The following is a 21,392-nucleotide window of genomic DNA, read 5'->3' on the forward strand; positions in this document are numbered from 1 at the left end:
CTGCGCACCAGCGACAATCATAAAATGAACTGTACAGCTGAAGTCCAGCTAAAGTGTGTAAGATGTAAAAAAACACATTTTAATAAGACAAAAACAGACAAACAGCTCAGTCTCTTCTCTAAGATTATTGCCGATGTCTTTCCTCCTTGGCATTGTGTTAACACACATCTAAATGCTCTAGACCAGCAAAATGCCAAAACTTCTGCTTTTATAGAGTAGGTCACACTTGCTGATCAGTTAATCAAAGGCATTTGATTAGCATCTCCTGACTGTTACTTACACTCTTAATTCCTTTTTTGACAGTCATGCACCTTTTTTTGTTGAGTTCAGCTGAACATTCCTTTCTAATAATAATCATGCTCAGTGTTTTACAATAATAGAGCAACATCAGGTGATGTGGAACCTGATTCACCAGACCTGAGTGAGAGGAGGGGAACTTTGACTCAGGTGAGGGGAGGGGAGGGGGGGGGGGGGGGGGGGGGGTGTTACAGACCGCTAACAAAAAGGGCTGTTACAGTGCACTACAGAGCAGTTTTATGTACACTGAAAAGGTAACATGGGCCAGTTTTCTCTTGTCCTGCTCTTGCTTTCTGTCCAGTGGTCCTGTGCTCAGGAAGACCCTCTTCTGCCTTTCTCTGAACACCTGGACCCCGAGCACAATGTGCGGCTGAAGTGGGGCTTTGATGAGATCCAGGGCACCATCTTGTTCGAGCTCACTGTCAACACCAGCGGCTGGGTCGGTTTTGGCTTCAGCCCCAAAGGAGGAATGACTGGAGCCGATATTGTCATCGGAGGAGTTGGACCGAAAGGCAGTTACTTCACGGTAAACTCAAAGACTGACACTGGTGTCAAACTCACAGTGGTTACGTTTACATTTTTAATTCTGATTCATATATTTATTTCATATTTAGTTCATATATAATATAAATTCTTATATCTCTGTTTCTTAGTCTTTCACATTATCAAAGACTGAGACTGATAACTGTCAATGAGTCAGCTGTTGAGTTACAACTAATTTTATATTCTTTATTCTGATATGTATTTCATATTTAGCTAATACATTCTTGTGAGATCATTAATACATTTGACAATGTCTGAGAAAGAATTTAAGGAACTATTTAAAATTATTTATTTTTTGAATTTGTAAATAAAACAAGTAGTGTGGTACCTTTTACAATAAAATGTAATTTCAGTCTTTCTACTTCAAAATTGTATGTTTAATCCAACGTGTTACTTGCTGTTTCTTTGTAATTAATTGTGAAAATTACTAGAAATTTCTGAGTGAAAACTGTTTCTACAAACATATATATTTTTTAAATATATAATTTTATATAAACTTAAAAGTGTCAGTGTTTTGGCCATTTAACTGGATATTTCCAGTTAGTTGGTTATATGTAAACAAATTATGAAGCAAATGTCACACAAACATATGTAAAAATGTCCACAATTTTTCATGTTGTTCAGGACCGTCATGCTGGGGGGAATTCAATGCCAACGGTTGACCAGCAACAGAACTACAAACTCCTGTCTCTAACCGAGTCTGACGGGAAAACAGTCATGAAGTTCCAGAGGTCCACTGAGTCTTGTGATGAAAATGATTTACCCATCACTGTGAGTCCTGGAACATTCTCACACTACCATGTTTTGAAAGACATTAATACTTTTATTCAGCAAGGACGCATGAAATTGATCAAAAGGGACTTTAAAGACATTTATAATGCTACAAAAGATTTCTATTTCAAATCAATGAATGGTCTTTCTATTCATCAAAGAAAACGTATCACAGTTTGCACTAAAATATTAAGCAGCACAACAGTTTTCAGCTATAATAAAAAAAATGTTTCAGCAAATCAGCATATTACTGAAGACTGGAGTCATGATGCTGAAAATTCAGCTTTGAATCACAGGACTAAATTACATTTTGTAATATATAAAAATAGAAAACAGTTATTTTACGTTACATTAATATTTCACAATATTACTATATGTTTTTATTGCATTTTTGATCAAGCAAATGCAGCCTTGGTGAGCAGAAGAGATTTCTTTCAAAGACATCTACCTCTATCTACCTATCAAAATGTAAGAATTGGGGAGTAGATAAGATTAGAGACTTTAATAATATCTCAACATTTTTTAGAGATTAAAATTGTTAAGGTTTTGGTAGATTAAAAAGTTAAGGTTTTGGTAGTTGAACAAATATCCAAGCAACAAATGATGCCAGAACACGTTCTACCTGACACCCACAGTACAATGAGCAGGTAGGAAAAATGTACTGTTCGTTCCTGGAACTGGTCTAATGATAAACAGAACACCTACTTATTGAATTTGTTATCCCTTTTTCTGCTAAATTACACTTGAGGCATGTGTGCAATCTACGAACTGTGATGCGGCTACAAAGAAAAGTACTCATAACACCGTTGGTTTCACTCTCCCCTTTTATTATGTACTCATTATCCAGAAAACAATGTAAAAGAAGGAACTACGGCATTGATAAAACCCCGCAATGTAAGACCTTAAGAGTGCCGTGGGTATCCTCTTTCAGGTACCTTTCACTCTCATACTGGAAATCCACACTGGGACCAGGAAATTTGTACCAATCCTGTTTGTTTAGGGACTCTCAATTGTTCTTAATCTAAAGCTGCTTATGTGATGTACTGTCCAACTGAACTCAGAAACCCTGAAGTCTAGATCCGAACTACTAGCTAAAGAGTGTCTCATTTTTCAGTTCAGACTTTCCAGCTGGTATCTGTGGATGAGGGTGTCCCTTCTTTTGCACATGACTGTATAACATAATAATATAGTTTTTGTTCATGTTGTAGGTTTTGTTCATGTTTTTGTTGTATATATTTGTTCACATAAATTCTGTTGCTCCATCAAAATTCAACAGAAATGTACTTTTTTGACAGTCATGCACCTTTTTTTGTTGAGTTCATCTCAACATTCCTTTCTAAAAATATTAATTCTCAATGTTTCACCATAATAGCGTAGTCTAGAAGTCTAGATCCGAACTACTAGCTAAAGAGTGTCTCATTTTTCAGTTCAGATTTTCCAGCTGCTATCTGTGGATCAGATGTCTGTTTTGTTTTATTGCATGATAAGAATCTTCCCATGAAGCTGATCTATGCGTACGGACAGAGCGATGACATCGTGTACCATAGTAACCGAAGGGGAACGAAGGAGGTGAACCTGTTGAAGTACATGCCTCGTGTCAACCCTCCAAACAGCAAGTATTTCGACATGACTATGGTCAATGTAAGAGATTTTTAATTTTTATTTTGCCTTATTTATTTTAGTCAGTCTTACATCCTGCCTGTTTAGAACAAGTGTTTTGGTTATTGAGAAAATGTGCATATATATATGCAATTGGCACACACATTAATTCCCTTGGAATTGAACCCATGAATGACCTTTGTCCATACCTGCAAACTCCAAAGTGGTGAAAAAGGTGACATGTATTGAAAGTAAATAGTAGCAGGGGGGTCTGGGGGCATCCTCGCTCAGGAGAAATTTTTTGTGATTTTAACATATAAACTAAGCATTCTGGTGCACTTCCACAAGAAAATAAATGGAAAAAACATTTGCTTCAAGTAAAAAAAAATAAAAAAAATATTGACCTTCCTAACGTTTTTGGACATGCGAGTATGCAGTTATCTGATTTGCATAATATCTTTATTGAACTGGGTGCTAAAACAATAGAAATAGAAAGCACAAACAAGTCAACACGACTATCAGTGGTTCATTCTTAGTGAATTCCCCCATGATGCTCTATGATTTAAAATGCCTATTGTGGGAACTTTCACTTTACATGTTAATGATATTTATGATCATTTCAGTTCACTGTACCAGACAAACAAACCTACTATCACTGCAAGATCATGAAAGCCCCGACTTTTGATCGCAAACAGCACATTTATCGCGTGAGTCTATGAATTTCACACACGATCTATCCAGCCATCTGTCGATACTTTTCACCGCTGAGTCTGACTTAATTGAATTCTCTCCAGATTGAGCCGTTTATCACAAACTTCGACCTCGTGCATCATCTGCTGCTGTACCGCTGCCCGCCGAGTGTGACGGAGCCGTCTGAAGCAGAATGTTACACAAAGTTGAAGGGTGATTTGTGTATGGAGACCACTGCAGTGTGGGGAGTTGGCGGAGGGGTCAGTATCTGTTCAGAAATCAAACATTTTCATCTCTTGGTTATATTTTCTCGTTTTTAAATGACTAATATGGAACATTTGTGGGTCCTATGAGCGATCAAAAATATTTTAGTTTCATATCCCTTTCTTTCAGGATTTTGAACTCCCTGAGATGGCAGGACTTCCAATTGGAGGAAATGTTGGTGATGTTTTCTACAGGCTTGAAGTGCATTACAACAACCCAAATAAAAGTGCAGGTCAGTCAGTAGAGGTTTACAATGTAAAATATCATATTTGATGAATATTTTAAGTCTTTTGACATGATTAAACAATACTTTCCTCTCTACACAGGTCGAGTTGATAACTCAGGTCTGCGATTCTACTACACATCCGAACTCCGTCAGCATGATGCAGCAGTTTTAGGGACAGGGCTTGTAGTGGCCCCTGGGTACGCCATCCCACCCAAAGCCAAATCCTTCCTCACATACGGCCTGTGTGACACTGCTTATATTCCACAGGTATGCATGTGTTAGCTTCTCACATTCTCACAGTCAAAGGGAGATTCAGCAGATGACTGGATGATCTGTTGTGCTCTGTGCTCTACAGGTTCTGGAGACGCCACATGATCTTCAGGTGTTCTCTCTGATGATGCACACACACTTGGCTGGACGGAAGGTACGAGTCGGACACTTCAGGTAAATAACTGACTTAAGGTTCACCGGAAAATCAAAATGAAAAATCATTTACTCACACTCATGTCATTCCAAACCTGTGTGCTTTTCCTTCTTCTGTGGAAGACAGGAGATGTTAAGCAGAATATTCATGCTGCTTTGTTCCATATAATAATAATAACTTTTGTTTTTATGTAAATTACAAAAAAAAAAATAACAATAAAATTTTTTTTTTTTCAAAAAACAAAAAAAGGAATAGCCACCCAAATATGAAAATTATCCCATAATTTACTTACCCTCAATCCATCCTAGGTGTATATGACTTTCTTCTTTCAGCTGAACACAATCAGTTATATTAAATAATATCCTGGCTCTTCCCAGCTTCGTAATGGCATTGAATAGTTTTCGAAGCTCCAAAAAGTGCATCCATCCATCATAAAAGTAATCCATACGACTCCAGTGGGTTAATAAGGGCCTTCTGAAGTGAAGCGATGGGTTTTTGTAAGAAAAATATCCATATTTAAAACTTTATAAACTATAATCACTGTTTTTCAGCAATGGCCATACACGTGTTCACGAGTCAAGTTCCAGCAGAAAGGTGACCTCTGACCCGACGTAGGACGTAGCTCCTCTTGTCTTATAATAAAATCCTCAGATATTTTTTCTTTAAAACTTCTTGTTTTAAATTTCTAATTTGTGACAGGCATCTTGTTTTCATCTATCCTTTACGCTTCTGCGTTCGTGAATTCTTGAGGTTAGAGGTCACCCTGGGCTTATTATTCAGCTGCGATGATGCCATGCTCATTTACTCGCTAATCCAACCACGTAGCCTGAAATCTCATCCCAGTCTCGATACGACTACATACAGGCTCTGCTGGGAGCTTGGGATTGCTAGGCAACTGCGTTATGTTCATCGTTCCTGTTGGCACCATTTCTCATCGCGCTGCCTATCACCCTCAGCTATTCCGTCTATCTGGTCTAACCACTCGGATATCCACTATTAGGGGAAAGTGGGGTGAAAGTGGAAAGTGACTTTAAAGTGAGGCCATGGCAGTAATGCCTTCAACTTAAGAATGTAAATATATTTCAGGATGTGGTGCATGCCTGAGAACAATAACTTTGGATCTGAAATAAATTGTTTCAGAAATATAGCTTTTGGAAAAAAAGTGGTCTCGTGGCACAACTTGCCCCTGGTGCGGGGTAAGTTGTGCCTTTGGGGAGAATACGTAGGGGTAATTTGTGCCTGTCATTTCTGAAGTAAAACAGAACATTTTAATATTATGAACTGTAATGCTATATGAAATCAAGACAAATTCAATACAAAATTACTCATTTAAGGTTTATTTAAATATTGTCACCCTATTAAACTGTTGGAATAGGCTAAGTCATATTTTGTAGTTTTTGGGAAAACACAAAAAACTTAAATACACAATATATGATATTTGTGAATCAGTTCAGGCAAAAAGGCTTTGGCAATAGATGCCTGTTGACATACACAGAACGCTGTCTGTCAATTATAATAACATACGAATACGCCATGTTCCAAATTATTATGCAAGTGACATATCAGTAAGATTTCAGTAGAATAAACATTCAGATTTTAGTTTTTCTAAGAAAATGTTTGTTTGTTTATTTATCCATGTCTTTTTTAGATAACTGGTATCAATCTCAGACAAAATAATTTGCCAGGTCTATGGAAACCCTACTTAGAGGTTGTTCCACATTATTAAGCAAGTCACAGTTTTCGTGCAAAATGGGGAGGAAGAAAGATCTTTCTGAAGATGAAAATACCTGTTTGCTGCTAAACACTGGCTTTTTTTATAGCTGCCCTTTTAATACAATTAATTTTTTTTGACAGGAACTTTCATTAATAAGCCTTTATCTGACTGAGTTCTGCTGTGCTCTAAATCACTCACAAATCTTATGATAATTCGATAATCTCCATTCAGTTTTCACACAATATTAGTTATTTTCATGCCTTTTGCACAACATTGGACCATTTCATCTTCAGAAAGTGTGTTTTATAAGTGCGTGGCATGATGGGTTTTGGTCTAAAATCAAGAATGTCACATAGTTTAACTGCTAAAATGTAAGAGTGCAATGTACAATTACAAATTAATAATATGTTGAAAATAATCATACATGGGGGTGAGTTGTGCCACTGGCACAACTTAACCCAGGCCCTCTGGCACAAATCACCCTGGACCCACAAGTTTGAAAAACTAGCATGATCCAGCAGTTAAGAGCTAACATCATGCTAACTGTATAGACTCATTGTGTAGCCTGCTGAAGCACTAAAACATGTGTGAAATGTTTTCAAACTTATCTATAATTGTTCAGACACTACAATCAAAAAACCTCGATCATAGAAATTTTACTTTGAAAGGGAAAAAACAGTTTTTTTTAACAAAAATGTGCTTTCCACTCATGCCATGTGTCTCTCTTCTTTGGAGGATGAATAAAATGGATGGCTTTTCTAAATTATGTGGTCACATGACCAATTTCTTCTATGGTTTTCCAGAAACAATGGGTAGAACTACTTCCCCCCTGGCACAAATCACATGCTGCTTCTACTCACCGTGGAAGAAATCTTACCTCTTTAATTATTGTATCCTGTGATCCGTCTCTGACTAACCTAACTATATACAATGACTGTGCATTACATCCTGTAATTGCGCTGTTTAATTGTCTCTCACGGATAAGGCTGTGCTTTGCGTGTTACCAACTGAGAAAAACCTTGACTTCATACTACTCACTGAAACATGGAAATCTCTTAATTACTATCTCCACCTAAATCTCCTCAATCCCTCTGGATAAAGCTACCTAGCCAAACCTCATTTGACAATTAGTCAAGACTACTGACTTTTATGTGACTTTAACCTTTGAAAATTTCTGGTACATCTGCGATGCTTGTGGTTCTCTTGTATCGTCCACCCAAATCAATGTATAATTTTTTCAGTGAACAGCATGAACTATTAACTCTTACCTGTGCCATGTCTCCTTGCTTGGTGATTTCAATACTTGTTAGTGATTGTACAGAATGTTGTGAACTCATGTCAGTGTTAATCTTGTACAGCATGTCAATTTTACTACCCACTCAAAAGGTCATACACTAGACTTCACACTGCTGGTCTACGTAATGTTTCCGTGCTTGGCTCTCAGACTGGACTGTCTGATCACCTTTTCATCAAACTAATCTGTGAAATGCCTCTTCCCCGCCTTAGGCTGAAATCCACCATATTATACCGTAACCTCAATTCTATTTTTCCATTACTCTTTTCTGAATCTGTACAAACACATCCCTCTGACATTACTGAACACTAGCTCCCTTGAGATTATCCTTGTCAAATATAATACCTCTGTTTCCACTGCCCTTGATATTCACGCACCCTTAAAAGTAGATACGTCTCCCTGGTTTACCCCTGGCACTTCGCGACCTGAAAACTGCTGGTCATCGCCTTGAACACGTTTACAGGAAAACCGGTTTGACTGTGCACCTTAATGCTTCATTTATACAAATCTGCTTTAAATACTGCAAGCTCTAGTTACTAACTCTACCCTTATTAGTAATGCATCTTCTCAACCTAAAATGACCTCACCCGCCTATGACCTCTCCTTTCCTCTCTTCTGCTCTCACACCTGGTACTTTCGCTGACTCTGACCCTCGAACCCCTGCTTCCATCTCTGAGTTAATCAAGAAATCAAACGGGTCTTCCTGTCATCTTGAACATGACATGGCCAATTATAGACCAATCTTAAATCTTCTGTTTCTTTCGAAGCTGCCTGAGAAAGTGATCGCTGCTCAACTTCAAACCTATTTGTCATCTCATAGCGTCTATGAATGTTTCCAATCTGGCTTTCGCACTCTCCGCAGCACTGAGACAGCAGTTCTTAGGCAGGGTTCATGCAGGTTTCAGTAAGTCAAATTTAAGACCTTTTTAAGACATTTTAAGACCATAAAGATTGAAATTTAAGACCTACACGACGCACTACCAAAAAATATTCAAATCAAAGAAATTCTGAAAAAATCATTTTATTTCAATGAATTCAGTCATTGAAAAAGCATTAATTTAATTTACAGATAAAGCAATCACATTAGTAACCTTCCACACACAATGTGCCAAATGCCCAAAACCTTAGGCCCAAATGAAAATAGGCTAAAACAAACTTGCCCTCAAATAGAATAGATTTCATCTCATATTTATTTACATTACAAAACAGAATATTAATAGCCTAATAGAGATTGAACAGGCTACTCCAACCCAGGTAACAACCAATGTAGCGCACACACACACACCAGATAATCCATGTTAGATAGATACTTACCTCGGGATAATTAGAGTATCTATCTATCTATCTATCTATCTATCTATCTATCTATCTATCTATCTATCTATCTATCTATCTATCTAACATTATCTGATTTGTGTGTGTGTGTGTGTGTCCCGCACTGTCCCATGAACTGTGAGCCCAGGTACCTCGATTTAACAATTCCATTGTTCCAGAAACGAATGTGGACGTCAAGCTGCTTGGTCCTGGTGGCTTTCATTGAACATTACGACATATGGCCCGGTAAGAGTACGAATCAATTCCCCCTTTATAAACTCCTCCAATCCAAATCTCGCCACACAAGTGATCTTGTTGGGCCCGCAGTACGTCTTCGAGAATACTGAATCAGGGAACATCACTTGGAAGAGATAGCCAATCTCACTGTTGCTATTAAATGAGTGGCGTTTAGTCACCGTGTGTAGTATCCAAAGCACCTCGGCTTTCGATGTGTCAGTCGATCCAAAAGTTCCCCGAAGGTTGTTCGACGGAGCTGCGATGATATTGCGCTGGAGACTGGAGGGACCAGGCATTGAGGAGGACGACGGCAGCGGTGAGGCTAATTGGCCGAGTCCGCTGAAGGCATTTTGCGGCTAGCTTGTGTTTCTCCGCTCTGGCGTGTGACTCCAGTGCCTTCACACCCAGAGTACCCGATTGATTTTTTTTTTTTTTTGCAAAGTTTGCAGTGAGCCTCGTACATGGAGCTGGGTACCGCTTGTAACCAACAGCAGAAATCGCTGTGATTAGCCATGTCTCGTTGAAAGTAACTCTGAGGAGACGCAAACGTATTTCGCGGGCAGGTATTGCATTTATCACAGGATTTGTAGTTACCCCAGAAAGAACTACGTCTCGCCACTTTTTTGCTACTTTGTAATAACTTTCAGCAGGTAATGTTTCTGGAAATGGGTAAAAAAAAATTTTAGACCTGACTAAATGAAATTTAAGACCTCGGATGAAAATCTGGCCATTTTTAAGACTTTTTAAGGCCTTAAATTTAAAGTTCAGAATTTTAGACTTTTTAAGACTTTTTAAGACCCCGCGGGAACCCTGTTAGGGTTCTCAATGATCTCCTTGTAGCCATTGACTCAGGCTTTATCTGCGTTTTAATTCTATTAGAACTTTCCTCTGCATTTGACACAATCTCTCACAGTATTTTCATTTCATGAGTCTCTGTTCTTGGTATCTCTGGAACTGCCCTATCCTGGTTCACTTCCTACCTGTCTGACCATCGGCATTACATCTCTATCCGCCAGGCTAAGTCCCCTACTGCCCCTGTCTCACATGGTGTTCCCCAGGGCTCTGTTCTTGGGCCTTTACTTTTCATCATCTACATATTTCCATTTGGTAACATGGCTCTAACGTCCATTGCTACGCAAATGACACCTAACTTTACATATGTTCTCAACGCACTGCTCCTTACCCCACCAAATCCATATCAGCTTGTATTGATGACATAAATGCAAAGATGATCAGTAATTTTCTCTGAAAAACAGATCTACCTCTTGTTGGTTCTCCTCAAATTACATCCCGTTTCTGTAATATTAATATCGCTGGAGTCTGTGTTTAAAAACCTAGGTATAATCTAGGGCTGCACGATTTATCGCACAATACAGAAAATAACATTAAACGTAATTATCGTTTAAACGCGATTCTTTGCGCAATTATTTTTTTATGCACAGCTTGTCAATGAAGTATGGCTCCAAATGCTAATCCATCTGAAAGCACTGCGAGTTTGAGTCGCTAATAATGTACATCAAACATCTTTCCAGACATGAGAAGCATTTATTAACATCTTGTCCAACAAAAGACAACATTTAATAACATGTTTTTACTCCAAACTCACTTCATAACGACAGTTGAGCATCCTTCTGTGAGATGATGTGGATTCTTAGGCCCCGTCCACATGGAGACGCGTTTCTGTGAATATGCACAAATTTTTTATCGGATAGGCGTTTCGTCCACACGGATCCGGCGTTTTCGAAAGGTGAAACCGCTATTTTTTGAAACCGGGTCCCAGAGTGGATAAATTTGAAAACGCTGTCTTTGCGTTTTCGTGTGGACGGGGCCATCCGTATATTTTCTGAAACAATGATGTCATCATCCCACGTGTCGACCCTAGTCAGACGGCGCTAACAGCACAAAACAGCACCAACAACAGCAATAGCAGACTCTAGATGCTTGTGTTCATGCTGCAGATGATACTGAGCCAAAATAAAGCGGTATTTCTAAGCTTTACTATAGTTTGTATTCAGCACGCAAGGCTTATGCGCATGCTCCGAGTCTTCTTCGCTGCTTTAAGTGCATTTCTGTGACAGAATTACAGCGCCACATAATGGTCTGGCATGTATACTACATCATTTTGAGTCGTTTCAGTGGTTTTGTGTGGACACAGATATTTTTTGAGACAAGGAAAAAAAAAAAACATCGGTTTAGGGTAAGCTCCGGCTTCGTGTGGACGTAGCCTTACACAGAACAAGGCAGCCGTGTGTTTATTAGTCATGTTTAATCAATCAGAGCGTTTCAATCATCTGTTTATTCAGCCTCAGCGATATGACTCGTGTTATCTACTTCTGCGGCAGGGCATATTTTGATTTTCTGCATGAGAGCGCCCTCTGGCTTTCAGATGGAGAAGCATTTACTACTGATCACAGAGCCGTGCAGCTCTGACAAGCTGTGCATAAAATAATCTCAGCCTTTGTCAAATCGCGTGCGATTTTATCGCGATAACTCATGCAGCCCTAGTATAATCTTCGATTCTCAACTCTCCTTCCTTCCTTACATTTCCTCACTCACCAACTCTCCAAAGTCTTTTACTTCCGTAATTTGGCTCGTTTACATCCGTTTTTAAATATCAATGATGCTGAGACCTTAGTTCATGCTTTCATTACTTTTCGGCTTGATTACTGTAATTCTCTATGACTTACCCAACACAACAATAAATACAATCCAATATATTCAGAACTTTCCTTCAGAAAAGGGTTGTCACATATACCAAAAAAATTCCCACATTACTCCTATTCTACACAGACTACATTGGTTACACGCATGCTTTCGTATTCAATGCAAGATACTTCTTATCACGTTCAAAGCCCTCCATGGTCTTTCACTGCTCAAAATGTCTGAAGGAAAAAAACAAAACATGTTAAGTATGTTGTTGTCTATTTCAGAGGAGGAAAACAGATCGATTTCTTAGCTGTGGATGAAAACTATGATTTCGAATACCAGGATGTGACAAACTTGGGCAAAACTAAGACAGTGAAATTGGTGAGTGTGAAATGATTTAAATAATTGAACAACTTAACATTTAGCTCACTTTACAGGGATTTCAATCCTGTATCAAATATATGCGATGCACATTGCCATACATAACACTTATGTTAGTCAAGCCAAAAACTATGGTCTTGCCTTGTCTAAAGAAGGTTTGGATTACTAATGCATAATTGGTAGTATTAAGTAGAATAAAACAACCTTTTTCTCTTTCAGGGTGACAAATTGCTGGTGGAGTGCACTTATAATACTGAAAACCGCACCACACTCACATGGGTTGGTACAAATATGTAACTTTTCTTTATGCAGCTTCACATTTAAACAACTTCTTTACAGTAAAATGCCATTTTTTGTCTGCCCACAGGGGGGGCTCTCGACATCAGAAGAGATGTGTTTGGCCTTCCTCTTCTACTATCCAGCTATGAATCTGAGCGGCTGTATGAGCTTCCCTAATGTAACTACTTTAAGATCTGAGATGGGATCACCAAGTCTAAAGTAATTAACTTATAAACACTAGTGTCACCCGAATGTGATTCATGAATGCATTTATTCCTAATAATGACTATGGCTTTGATAATTGCAGTGCTTGGCGCAACATGATGAACAACATGACTTGGAATGACACATCTATCAATCAATACCAGCAAACACTGAAGAGAATCGATCAGCTTGTCATAATTGCTGATTCATTTGTAAGTGTCCACACCTCCACAACATGCATCAATCTCTCATTTGTCTAAGTTGCCTAACAGTGTTGTTAATGTGTTTTTCCAGACAAACATATCACGCAAAACAGGGACGATTCCTGATCTCAAAGTCATCCCACCTGCACCCTGCATGAGCGGTTGTGCCATCAAAAGTCTTGCTTTGATATCGATGCTCCTCTGTTTGGCAGTGCATTGGACTTCTTCATGAAATGTTCATGCAAAATACTAAACCTGATGCAACCTGTTGTTCTTTCATTGTCTGTGATTAAAAGACAACCAATCTAGATCAGAAGCTCCAGGCAGCTCCACCCTCAATTACAACCAGAAGACAATCCTACAAAATTTACTTTTCACATCAGGGAATGTCAAAAGTGTGGTTTTCAGACCTAAAAATAATCATATTAATAAAATCTTAAAGGGTAATGAAAAATTCTATATTCAATATAAATGTTTCTAATATATCCTTTTCAGCGCATGTTAAATAAGCTAACACAATAAAACTACACTGACATACATTTTAATAAATAAATTACATGCATTCATGTTGTTGACATACATTGAGAATATTTTTTCAATGACAAAATTTGTCATTTTTAAAAAAAGTTTTATATGACATTTTGCTGTTTGATTATTTGTTTCATTATTTTGTGTTTTGTATTGATTAATTCAAACATGCTTAAAATGGCTTGGTTTTAACATTTTCTAACATGTTTTCAATTTTTGATTTGAAATTCCTTGTGATTTTTGTGGGGCAAAGTAGAAAACTGGGTAGGCTATAACTGTTCTGATATTTAAAGGAAAAATAATATTAATTAAAATAATAAAATTATATTTTAAAAATAAAGGATTTTTATTGAAATGTTGTTCAATATCAATATAATGTACAATTGTTTTTTGTAGTCGAGAAATATGAGTGTGACAACTAGCCCCGGTCTCAGCATCCCATGTTAATTTTTGTTAATGTACTTACATAAATCAAGTAGTAGTATCCTGTTACGCAATGCTAGTTTGACAGTCACACTGGACACGCCCTTGCAGCCCGATTCATTCTCCAGGTTAGTGGCTTTATAAAGCTGATGTGAAGCATCAAAGGGCATTACAGCAGCAGCAGCAGCAGCAGCACTTCATCTAAACATGTCGTGTGCTTGCGTCGCTCCACCGAACTTCTCATGGGTCGAACCTCATAAACTCGCCGGACTGGCCTGTCCTACAGAAACTCAGCACTATAAGTTCCTGGTGAAGAATGGCATCAAACACCTGGTGTGCTTGACAGAATCAAAACCACCGAAGTATGATACCTGTCCAGAGCTCATCTTGCATCACATCAGCATAATGGACTTCACGCCACCGAGTCTGGCTCAAATACTGCGATTCCTGAGCATCGTGGAGGAAGCCAATGCTAAAGGGCAGGTGAGGATGAAACACTTTTATGGTGTTTTATAGAGTAGGTGATCGAATTAGAAGTCTACAGCTTCATTTTCAACCAATATCTAGCTATGCAATGTGTTTTTATGATACTTGCAGTACTAATAGTATACTAATAATGCGAATGCGTCCGTTTCCTGTAAAACAAAAGGTTTCTTCCGCAAGGGGGCGCAAACACGAGTATAAAAAAAGTATAATCGTTCAAATTTATTTAAAAAAAAAAGTTATTTTAAATACAAATTGGATTCCGCTCCAGAAATTTCTATAACGTTTTTAAACAAAATACTTGTTCAATAATCACAACCAAACGCTGAGAAAAGAAACGGATGACACGTGACACCGCTTGCACAGTGTTGCCAAGTCCACGGTTTTCCCGCGGAATTGGGCTATATTTACACTGTTGCCGCGGTTTTTTTTAAATATCCGCGGGTTGAAGCGACCCCAAATAACATTATATTTAGCCCATGGGATGCGAATTTTACCAGGATTTTACCCCCTGGAACACGATTTTTACCCTGAAACGCGGTTGATCAAGTTTTGAGAAGGATTCGGGCGGGTTTTGTTGTGGCAACCTGGCAACCCTGGACTTACCTTTAAGATCAAAGAGATAGTTATATTTTTTCAATTCAGGCCCATGTGTAATTGTTTTGTTTTTCTGCAATAAAACATAAATGTAAAAAATATGGGCAACTAACACTGTCAAACTCAATTTTATATAATTATAATGCATAAGAGCCTACATTAAACATGTTATAAAACACATTTATATTGTTATAAGAACTTCTTCCCCCGGTTTCACAGAAAAGGCTTAAGCTAGTCCTAGACTAAAATGTATGTTTGAGCTGTTTTAACTGAAAGAAACTTGTACTGACATATCTTAAAATATGTCAGTGCCAGTGTTTTGTTTCAAGATTTACACCAGAAATGTTATTTTCTAGTGTACATTTATAAAAGCTACTTAAATATCACAATTGAACTAAGACCTAATCCTGGCTTAAGATAAACCCTGTCTGTGAAACCCTGATCTGGTAATATTTTAACATTGGGCACTACATAAAGCTTATTATAAGGGTCAACAAAATGTCAAATATTTTCATAAACTCTTGTCAGCCAGATGAAACCTGATTTTGGCCCTTTCTGATCCTCAGGCTGTTGCGGTTCACTGTATGCATGGTCATGGCAGGGTAGGGACCATGCTAGCCTGCTACCTGGTGAAAATGAGGAACATCTCCGGTCTGGAAGCCATCAAAGAAATCCGCCGACTTCGAAAAGGGTCCATTGAGACACAAGACCAGGAGAAGGCAGTGATAGAGTTTCAGAAATACATTCAAAACATTAAATCTTGAATGCAATGTGTTAACTGGGTCAATCATGCTTATGTTTGTATTCAGATCTATTGATGTATTGAAAAAAATGCATTAAAGCTCATTCACAACAGCTTGATTTCACCTTTTCTAAATTCATTTTCTGAATTAAAAGCTATAGTGATGTTTGAAGGGCCAAGTAGAAAAATGAGTATAACTGTCGTGATATTACAATGAAAAAAGTCCAAATAAAAGGATGAAAATTATATTAAATATAACATTTTATGGCATATTTATTTTTTTAAACAGTTCTTACAAAATACAAATAATTTTTCTGCTTTTGTAAAACAAGTAGAAACTAAATTCCACTTTTTGTAAAATATTTGCCGAAATTACATAAAAAAAAAAAAAAAAAAATCAAATATTGAAATATTTTTAAAAATCAAATCTTTTTGTTTAAAATATTGGTTAAAATTATATAAAATAAATATTGTGTGAGCATAATTTTTTCTTTAAAAAAAATGAGTAAAGTCTTACAAAAGACATTTTTTCTGATTTTTAAAAAAAGACTAAAGCAATATAAATGATAAATTATTCTTATAAAATACAGACAATATTCAGATTTTTTGTAAAATCGTATTTATTTATGATTTACAAAAGCCTATGTAACAACCATTAAAATGAATCAAATGAATTCATCTTTAACCTAAAATGAAAACACGACTGTGTGTGTATATGTGTCAGTTTATGTTTCTCAAAGTGGCAAAAAAGGAAGGATATTGACATTACCCTTATGCATCATTTGAATTTACAAAGTTTGTGTTCTCTGGAAAATTATTTACACAGGCGCCAACAGGTCTAGACTATGAATGCTTCAAACTGAAGAGACACGACCAGATCCTTGATTTAAATAAACGTCTGCAATACTGAGCTGAGGGAAGCCGTTGAATGCACAATGAAACAGCGCGGAGTGGCCTAGTGCGTCAAAAGACGCGTTTAATTCTCACGTTTGTCACTCATCCATCAAATTTAACCTGCAGATTATCCAGACTTATAAATACAAGCAAATCCATCACTATATCAATAAGGTTCAAATAAATACCTGCTAATCAAAAGGCTCTTGCATCTCGTTTATTTAAATCATCTCTTTTTAACATTATGCTACCATCAAACCTGTTTCGCCAACGTCAGAACTGTGGACTACACATCGTCCGGTTCATTTAAACACAAAAAGGAAAATCTGGGAATTAGAAAATTCTAAACATTTTATAAAAGTGGTAAACCTCAGCGCTCTTACGGAATGACAGACTTGCAGATGGTGTAGTAAAAATATTCAAGAAAAAAACAACTACATTCTCAAAGAAAAAACTCAATTTCACAAATGGTGCTAACAAGGTTACGAGAGCTCGTTTCGGAGCAAAATCATTTGAATGCAGACACGAGACATGGCGGAAAGGTGCCTGTGTATCCATGAACGCGGAAGAACCAGCCGGAAAAAAAAATAAAAATAAACAGTGCGACAAGATAAACGTGAGCCTCCTATATAGGTTTCATTCACACGCTACTGTTGAGCTGTTGAATAATACACCGGGACCGACACGGACCCTGTTCTGTACTGAGAGCTGTTAACATTGGTCTATTATATCGGCACTTACTTTCAAAAAAAATTGTGGAAAGATGTAGAAAGAGAATAAAATAACGCCATAAAATATCCCACATTACTGCCTATTAAAAAAAATAAAATGAGCAAAGAATGCGTCATTTTTCAATAACATTTCACAAACAAAAATATACCCCCTTCATGTCATTTCAATTTTCTTATTAATATAATTAAACAATTTACAGTGCTTTATTATAATATATCTTTCGAGGGAATTTATGGAATATCTTCTCTTATTGCATCTAAATGATACTTAACTGTCCAGCTATTCAATAAAACCCAAAAAGAATGTTTGGAAATGACTGGGAAGCCATAGCTGGATGTGTTTTGTTTTTTTGTTTTTTCCAGGGATGGATCACGTATTGGCATTTAGTCCTGCTTGGGCTCTTCGCTACTGCTTTATGTTCAGTTCGTTCTCCAGTTCCATGAGCTTCCGGGACGCTTTCACTTTATTCGACACTTCCTTTCCCTGTGAGAAGAGTCTCTGGCGCTCCTTAAATGTCAGATTTTCCGGAGCTCCGCCTATTGTGTTCTCCTGATCGGGGCCGCTGCAATTAAAAACAATCATATGTAAGCAATCATATGAGAGAAATAATTCACCCAGAAAATAAAGATGCTTTTATTACTGACCCTCATGTGGAACACAAGAAGATAGAATACAAATTTCATCCATTTTCTGATTAAAATGTGGCATATCAAACTGAATGGAAGCTTGTTTCAGCCATGGAATTAAAATTTTTTTTTTTATAATTCCGACTTTTTTTCTTGTAACTGCTTGTAATTTTGTTGTGAATGTGTGAGAATTACGAGTTTATATCTCACAATTCCGACTGTTTTTCTCAGAATTGTGATATAAACTCGCAATTCTCACTTTTTCCCCCTCGCAATTGCAATTCTTACTTTTTTCTCAGAATTTTGAGATATAAACATGCAAGTAAAAAAGATAATTGCGAATTTTTATCTCAATTATTACTTTTTTCTTGCAATTGCGAAATTACATAAATTCTGACTTTTATCAGAATTGCAAGTTATAAATTTAGAATTGTGAGAAAAGGTCAGAATTGTGAAGATTTTTTTTGTGAAGAAATGGTTTCCTCGCAACTGCAAGAAAAAAAAAAAGATAGTTGCAACTTTTTCATCTCACATTTCTTTTTTTTCTCACAATTGCAAGAGGAAAAAAGTCAGTTTTCTTGAGAAAAAAGTCAGAACTGTGAAATATAAACTCAACTGCAAAAAAAGTAATTTTGCATAATTTACAATGCATAAAATTAGTATGTAATTAAATGTAATAATAGCCTATGTAATTAAAATGAATTTCAATCAATAAAAATATCGTTAAAAATCACACAATATTTGTTATTTGTCACAAGACCATTTTTGTGCTGTGGGTAATAGGAGGATTTTCCACCCGGCTACCACCGCAAGTATATTTCAAACCTGTGGGAACCACTGCATATACATCATCTTTTGTGTTCCTCAATAGAAAGATTAAGTTATATAGGTTTGAAATGGCATGAGGGTGAGTAAATGATAATTGACTTTTCATTTTGGGTAAACTAATCCCAAATATCTCCAAGATTGTTTTGCAATCAAAAACACAATTTAAAGCGTTGATAAATGTCCTAAGTAGACGAGTTCTTCTGTGTTTGGGTGGTGCTTCTACAGTACCACACCTAATGCTGTGAGCTCAGAGTTTGAAGAGTTAATGATGTTTGTGGAGGCTTACAGAAATACCACAGCTTATGGTCCAACCCAGGCAAACCAGACATCTTTGGTTTATATGCATCATACAAACGTTCTGGGTTTTAAGAAACATTCCAAGTGCATGATTGTGTTACTCACCCTTTTGTCCATTTCTCTCGCGGGTCCTTGTAAACTTCTCCTGATCCTAGTCCTGTTGTGTTTCCAGTGTACGAATTAAATCCTGTTTTAATTTTGTCAAATGGTAAAAACAATGTGAAATTGACATGAAATATCAAGAATATAATTTCAAAAGCGATTAGCAAGATAATTGCAAAAGCTGCTGGGCTCATAATGGTGGTGAACTGTGCATGAATATATATGTATAAAGTGCTTTTGAATCGATTAATCGCATCTAACATAAGTTTGTAAATATATATATATATATATATATATATATATATATATATATATATATATATATATATATGTGTATATGTGTGTATGAAGAGTTTGGTTCCAAAACGCGACAAACGCCATTTTCAAAAAATTGAGTTTCCACCAAAATCAGTATTGTATCTGGTCGGTATTGAAAAGTCATTTATTAATTTTGCGCAAAATGCGATATCTGTCGTGTTATTCTGTCATGTTTTCTCCCTTTCTTTCCAAAACGCGACAAACGCCAGTCTCTCTTCTCTGCAGAACGCGATATATCCACTCTCAACCAATCACAGCGCTCCATTCCACCCACTGTAAACATTGAAGGCTTTTTTAAAAGCCGTTTTTAATACCAATGTACTCGGCAAATGTGTTTATTTAACCGTGCGGTGGTGCCAGATACTCTTTAATCAGTAATGACAAATAATTTATAACATTAACAAGATTCATTTTGGGAGTGACAGCTGAATGTATTTTTAGTAAAATGTCTTTATATAAGATAAATATTGGCAAAGTTTAGACTCTGTCATGTATATGAATCAACTTACTTTGTTGTGTATTTTCAATTTGAAAAATAACTTTTATATTGATGGATTAATTGCATTTTGAAAAAAAGTGTCATGTATTTATTGCATTTTGGGGAAAAAAATAATACGTTTTTATAATAAACTTTTTAAAATCAAAATGTAGATTTGAATTTTAATGTTTTTATAACCAAAAGATGCTATGTGAAAGTTTGAAACAGAAAATAGTGATTTTCATCTTGCCACTTTCTTGGTAAAGAAAACACCTTTTTACTCAAATTAATCAAAATGGAGTTATTGTGTTTTGGAACAAAACTCTTCATTCATTCATACATACATATATATATATATATATATATATATATATATATATATATATATTTACAAACTTATGTTAGATACGATTAATCACAATTAATCGATTTTCAAGCACTTATAAAATTAAAATTTATATCCTGTACAATATATAAATTTGTTGACTTTAAAACATTACATCCCCATCATAGACCCTTAAATCTGCCTAATACGAAGATTGTTCAGTTCAACCATACATTGGCCCAGCAACTTCTGTTCTCAAAAGGCTCCACAGACCAGAAGCTGAACAGCGAGAGGAAAGCTTGTTTAGTTAGTGTTAAAGCATTCCAAAGCACACCTGACACAAGGTCTGTGGATCACAGGTCAAAGGTGGAGGTCAAGCACCAGCTGCTTCTAAACTTGTCTCGAGTTGAGGAACGTCTGTAAGCAAGACGCTCCCCAGCTCCGCACAACTGGCCTTTACGGCGACCCCCACCGATGACCTACCGTAGGCGTCATCTGAGGCTCACGTGTCCTTGTGTCTGTCAGGGCGAAGGGACGGTCCGGATTGAACCGGAGAATGCCAGTTTACTTCTAAGCAATGGGATGCAAGAGCACCACCGCAATCCAAATGCATGTTGACGGTTTCACTGATTGACTGATAATGGAATGAGTTTGGCCGGAGGGAGAAAGACACAAACACATTGACTTGTGAACCAAAAAAAAAAAAAAAAAAAACCTTCTCCACTGGTGACAACCAAGTACTTCAAGAGCAAAACAGGGCAGCTGGTGGTTTAGCCTAAAACAAGTGGCTCGAAAAGCATATAGAAAAAAGAAAAGGCCCAATTAGAGGTGAAAGGTTTTGTTTCTGAGGCCAAATGTGTTTTATTTTTTGGTTTGCAATGCAATAAAAATGTCTGTATTTTTTTGTTTGTATGTTTGCACAGAGCTGTTCAG

At 36.9% G+C, this 21,392-nt stretch overlaps 3 protein-coding genes across 18 annotated transcripts in view; 2 read left to right on the top strand and 1 right to left on the bottom strand.

The window, feature by feature from the left end:
• Positions 1-517: 517 nt before the first annotated feature.
• On the top strand, positions 518-13,954 carry LOC125278386 (DBH-like monooxygenase protein 2 homolog). Its single transcript, XM_048207511.1, has 13 exons — positions 518-823; positions 1,465-1,611; positions 3,100-3,252; positions 3,834-3,917; positions 4,005-4,160; positions 4,294-4,396; positions 4,491-4,657; positions 4,746-4,834; positions 12,304-12,400; positions 12,620-12,679; positions 12,768-12,898; positions 12,987-13,095; positions 13,178-13,954. Exons 1-13 carry the CDS (start codon positions 557-559, stop codon positions 13,316-13,318), a joined length of 1,704 nt encoding a protein of 567 aa, XP_048063468.1. The 5' UTR covers positions 518-556; the 3' UTR covers positions 13,319-13,954.
• Positions 13,955-14,114: 160 nt separating this feature from the next.
• Positions 14,115-15,972, top strand: dusp23a (dual specificity phosphatase 23a). Its single transcript, XM_048207513.1, has 2 exons — positions 14,115-14,520; positions 15,684-15,972. The coding sequence occupies exons 1-2, from the start codon at positions 14,245-14,247 to the stop codon at positions 15,879-15,881; spliced, it is 474 nt and encodes a 157-aa protein (XP_048063470.1). The 5' UTR covers positions 14,115-14,244; the 3' UTR covers positions 15,882-15,972.
• Positions 15,973-16,953: 981 nt separating this feature from the next.
• afdna (afadin, adherens junction formation factor a) overlaps positions 16,954-21,392 on the bottom strand; it is a 132,191-nt gene continuing 127,752 nt past the window's right edge. For all 16 annotated transcript variants that reach the window (XM_048207524.1, XM_048207515.1, XM_048207523.1 and 13 more), the window contains 2 exons: positions 19,342-19,423; positions 16,954-18,047 (listed from right to left, as the gene is read on the bottom strand). In XM_048207524.1, the coding sequence (XP_048063481.1) occupies positions 19,388-19,423 (36 nt within the window). In that variant the 3' untranslated portion in view covers positions 16,954-18,047; positions 19,342-19,387. The remainder of the gene's footprint in view (positions 18,048-19,341; positions 19,424-21,392) is intronic.

This window comes from Megalobrama amblycephala, linkage group LG11 (assembly GCF_018812025.1).
Source record: "Megalobrama amblycephala isolate DHTTF-2021 linkage group LG11, ASM1881202v1, whole genome shotgun sequence".
Taxonomy (NCBI): domain Eukaryota; kingdom Metazoa; phylum Chordata; class Actinopteri; order Cypriniformes; family Xenocyprididae; genus Megalobrama; species Megalobrama amblycephala.

Coding starts and splice junctions, on each gene's coding strand:
- LOC125278386 (XM_048207511.1), top strand. CDS start 557: ATGGGCCAGTTTTCTCTTGTCCTGCTCTTGCTTTCTGTCCAGTGGTCC. Junction 1,612..3,099: donor AAAATGATTTACCCATCACT/GTGAGTCCTGGA, acceptor TTGCATGATAAG/AATCTTCCCATGAAGCTGAT. Junction 4,835..12,303: donor GTACGAGTCGGACACTTCAG/GTAAATAACTGA, acceptor TGTCTATTTCAG/AGGAGGAAAACAGATCGATT.
- dusp23a (XM_048207513.1), top strand. CDS start 14,245: ATGTCGTGTGCTTGCGTCGCTCCACCGAACTTCTCATGGGTCGAACCT. Junction 14,521..15,683: donor AAGCCAATGCTAAAGGGCAG/GTGAGGATGAAA, acceptor TCTGATCCTCAG/GCTGTTGCGGTTCACTGTAT.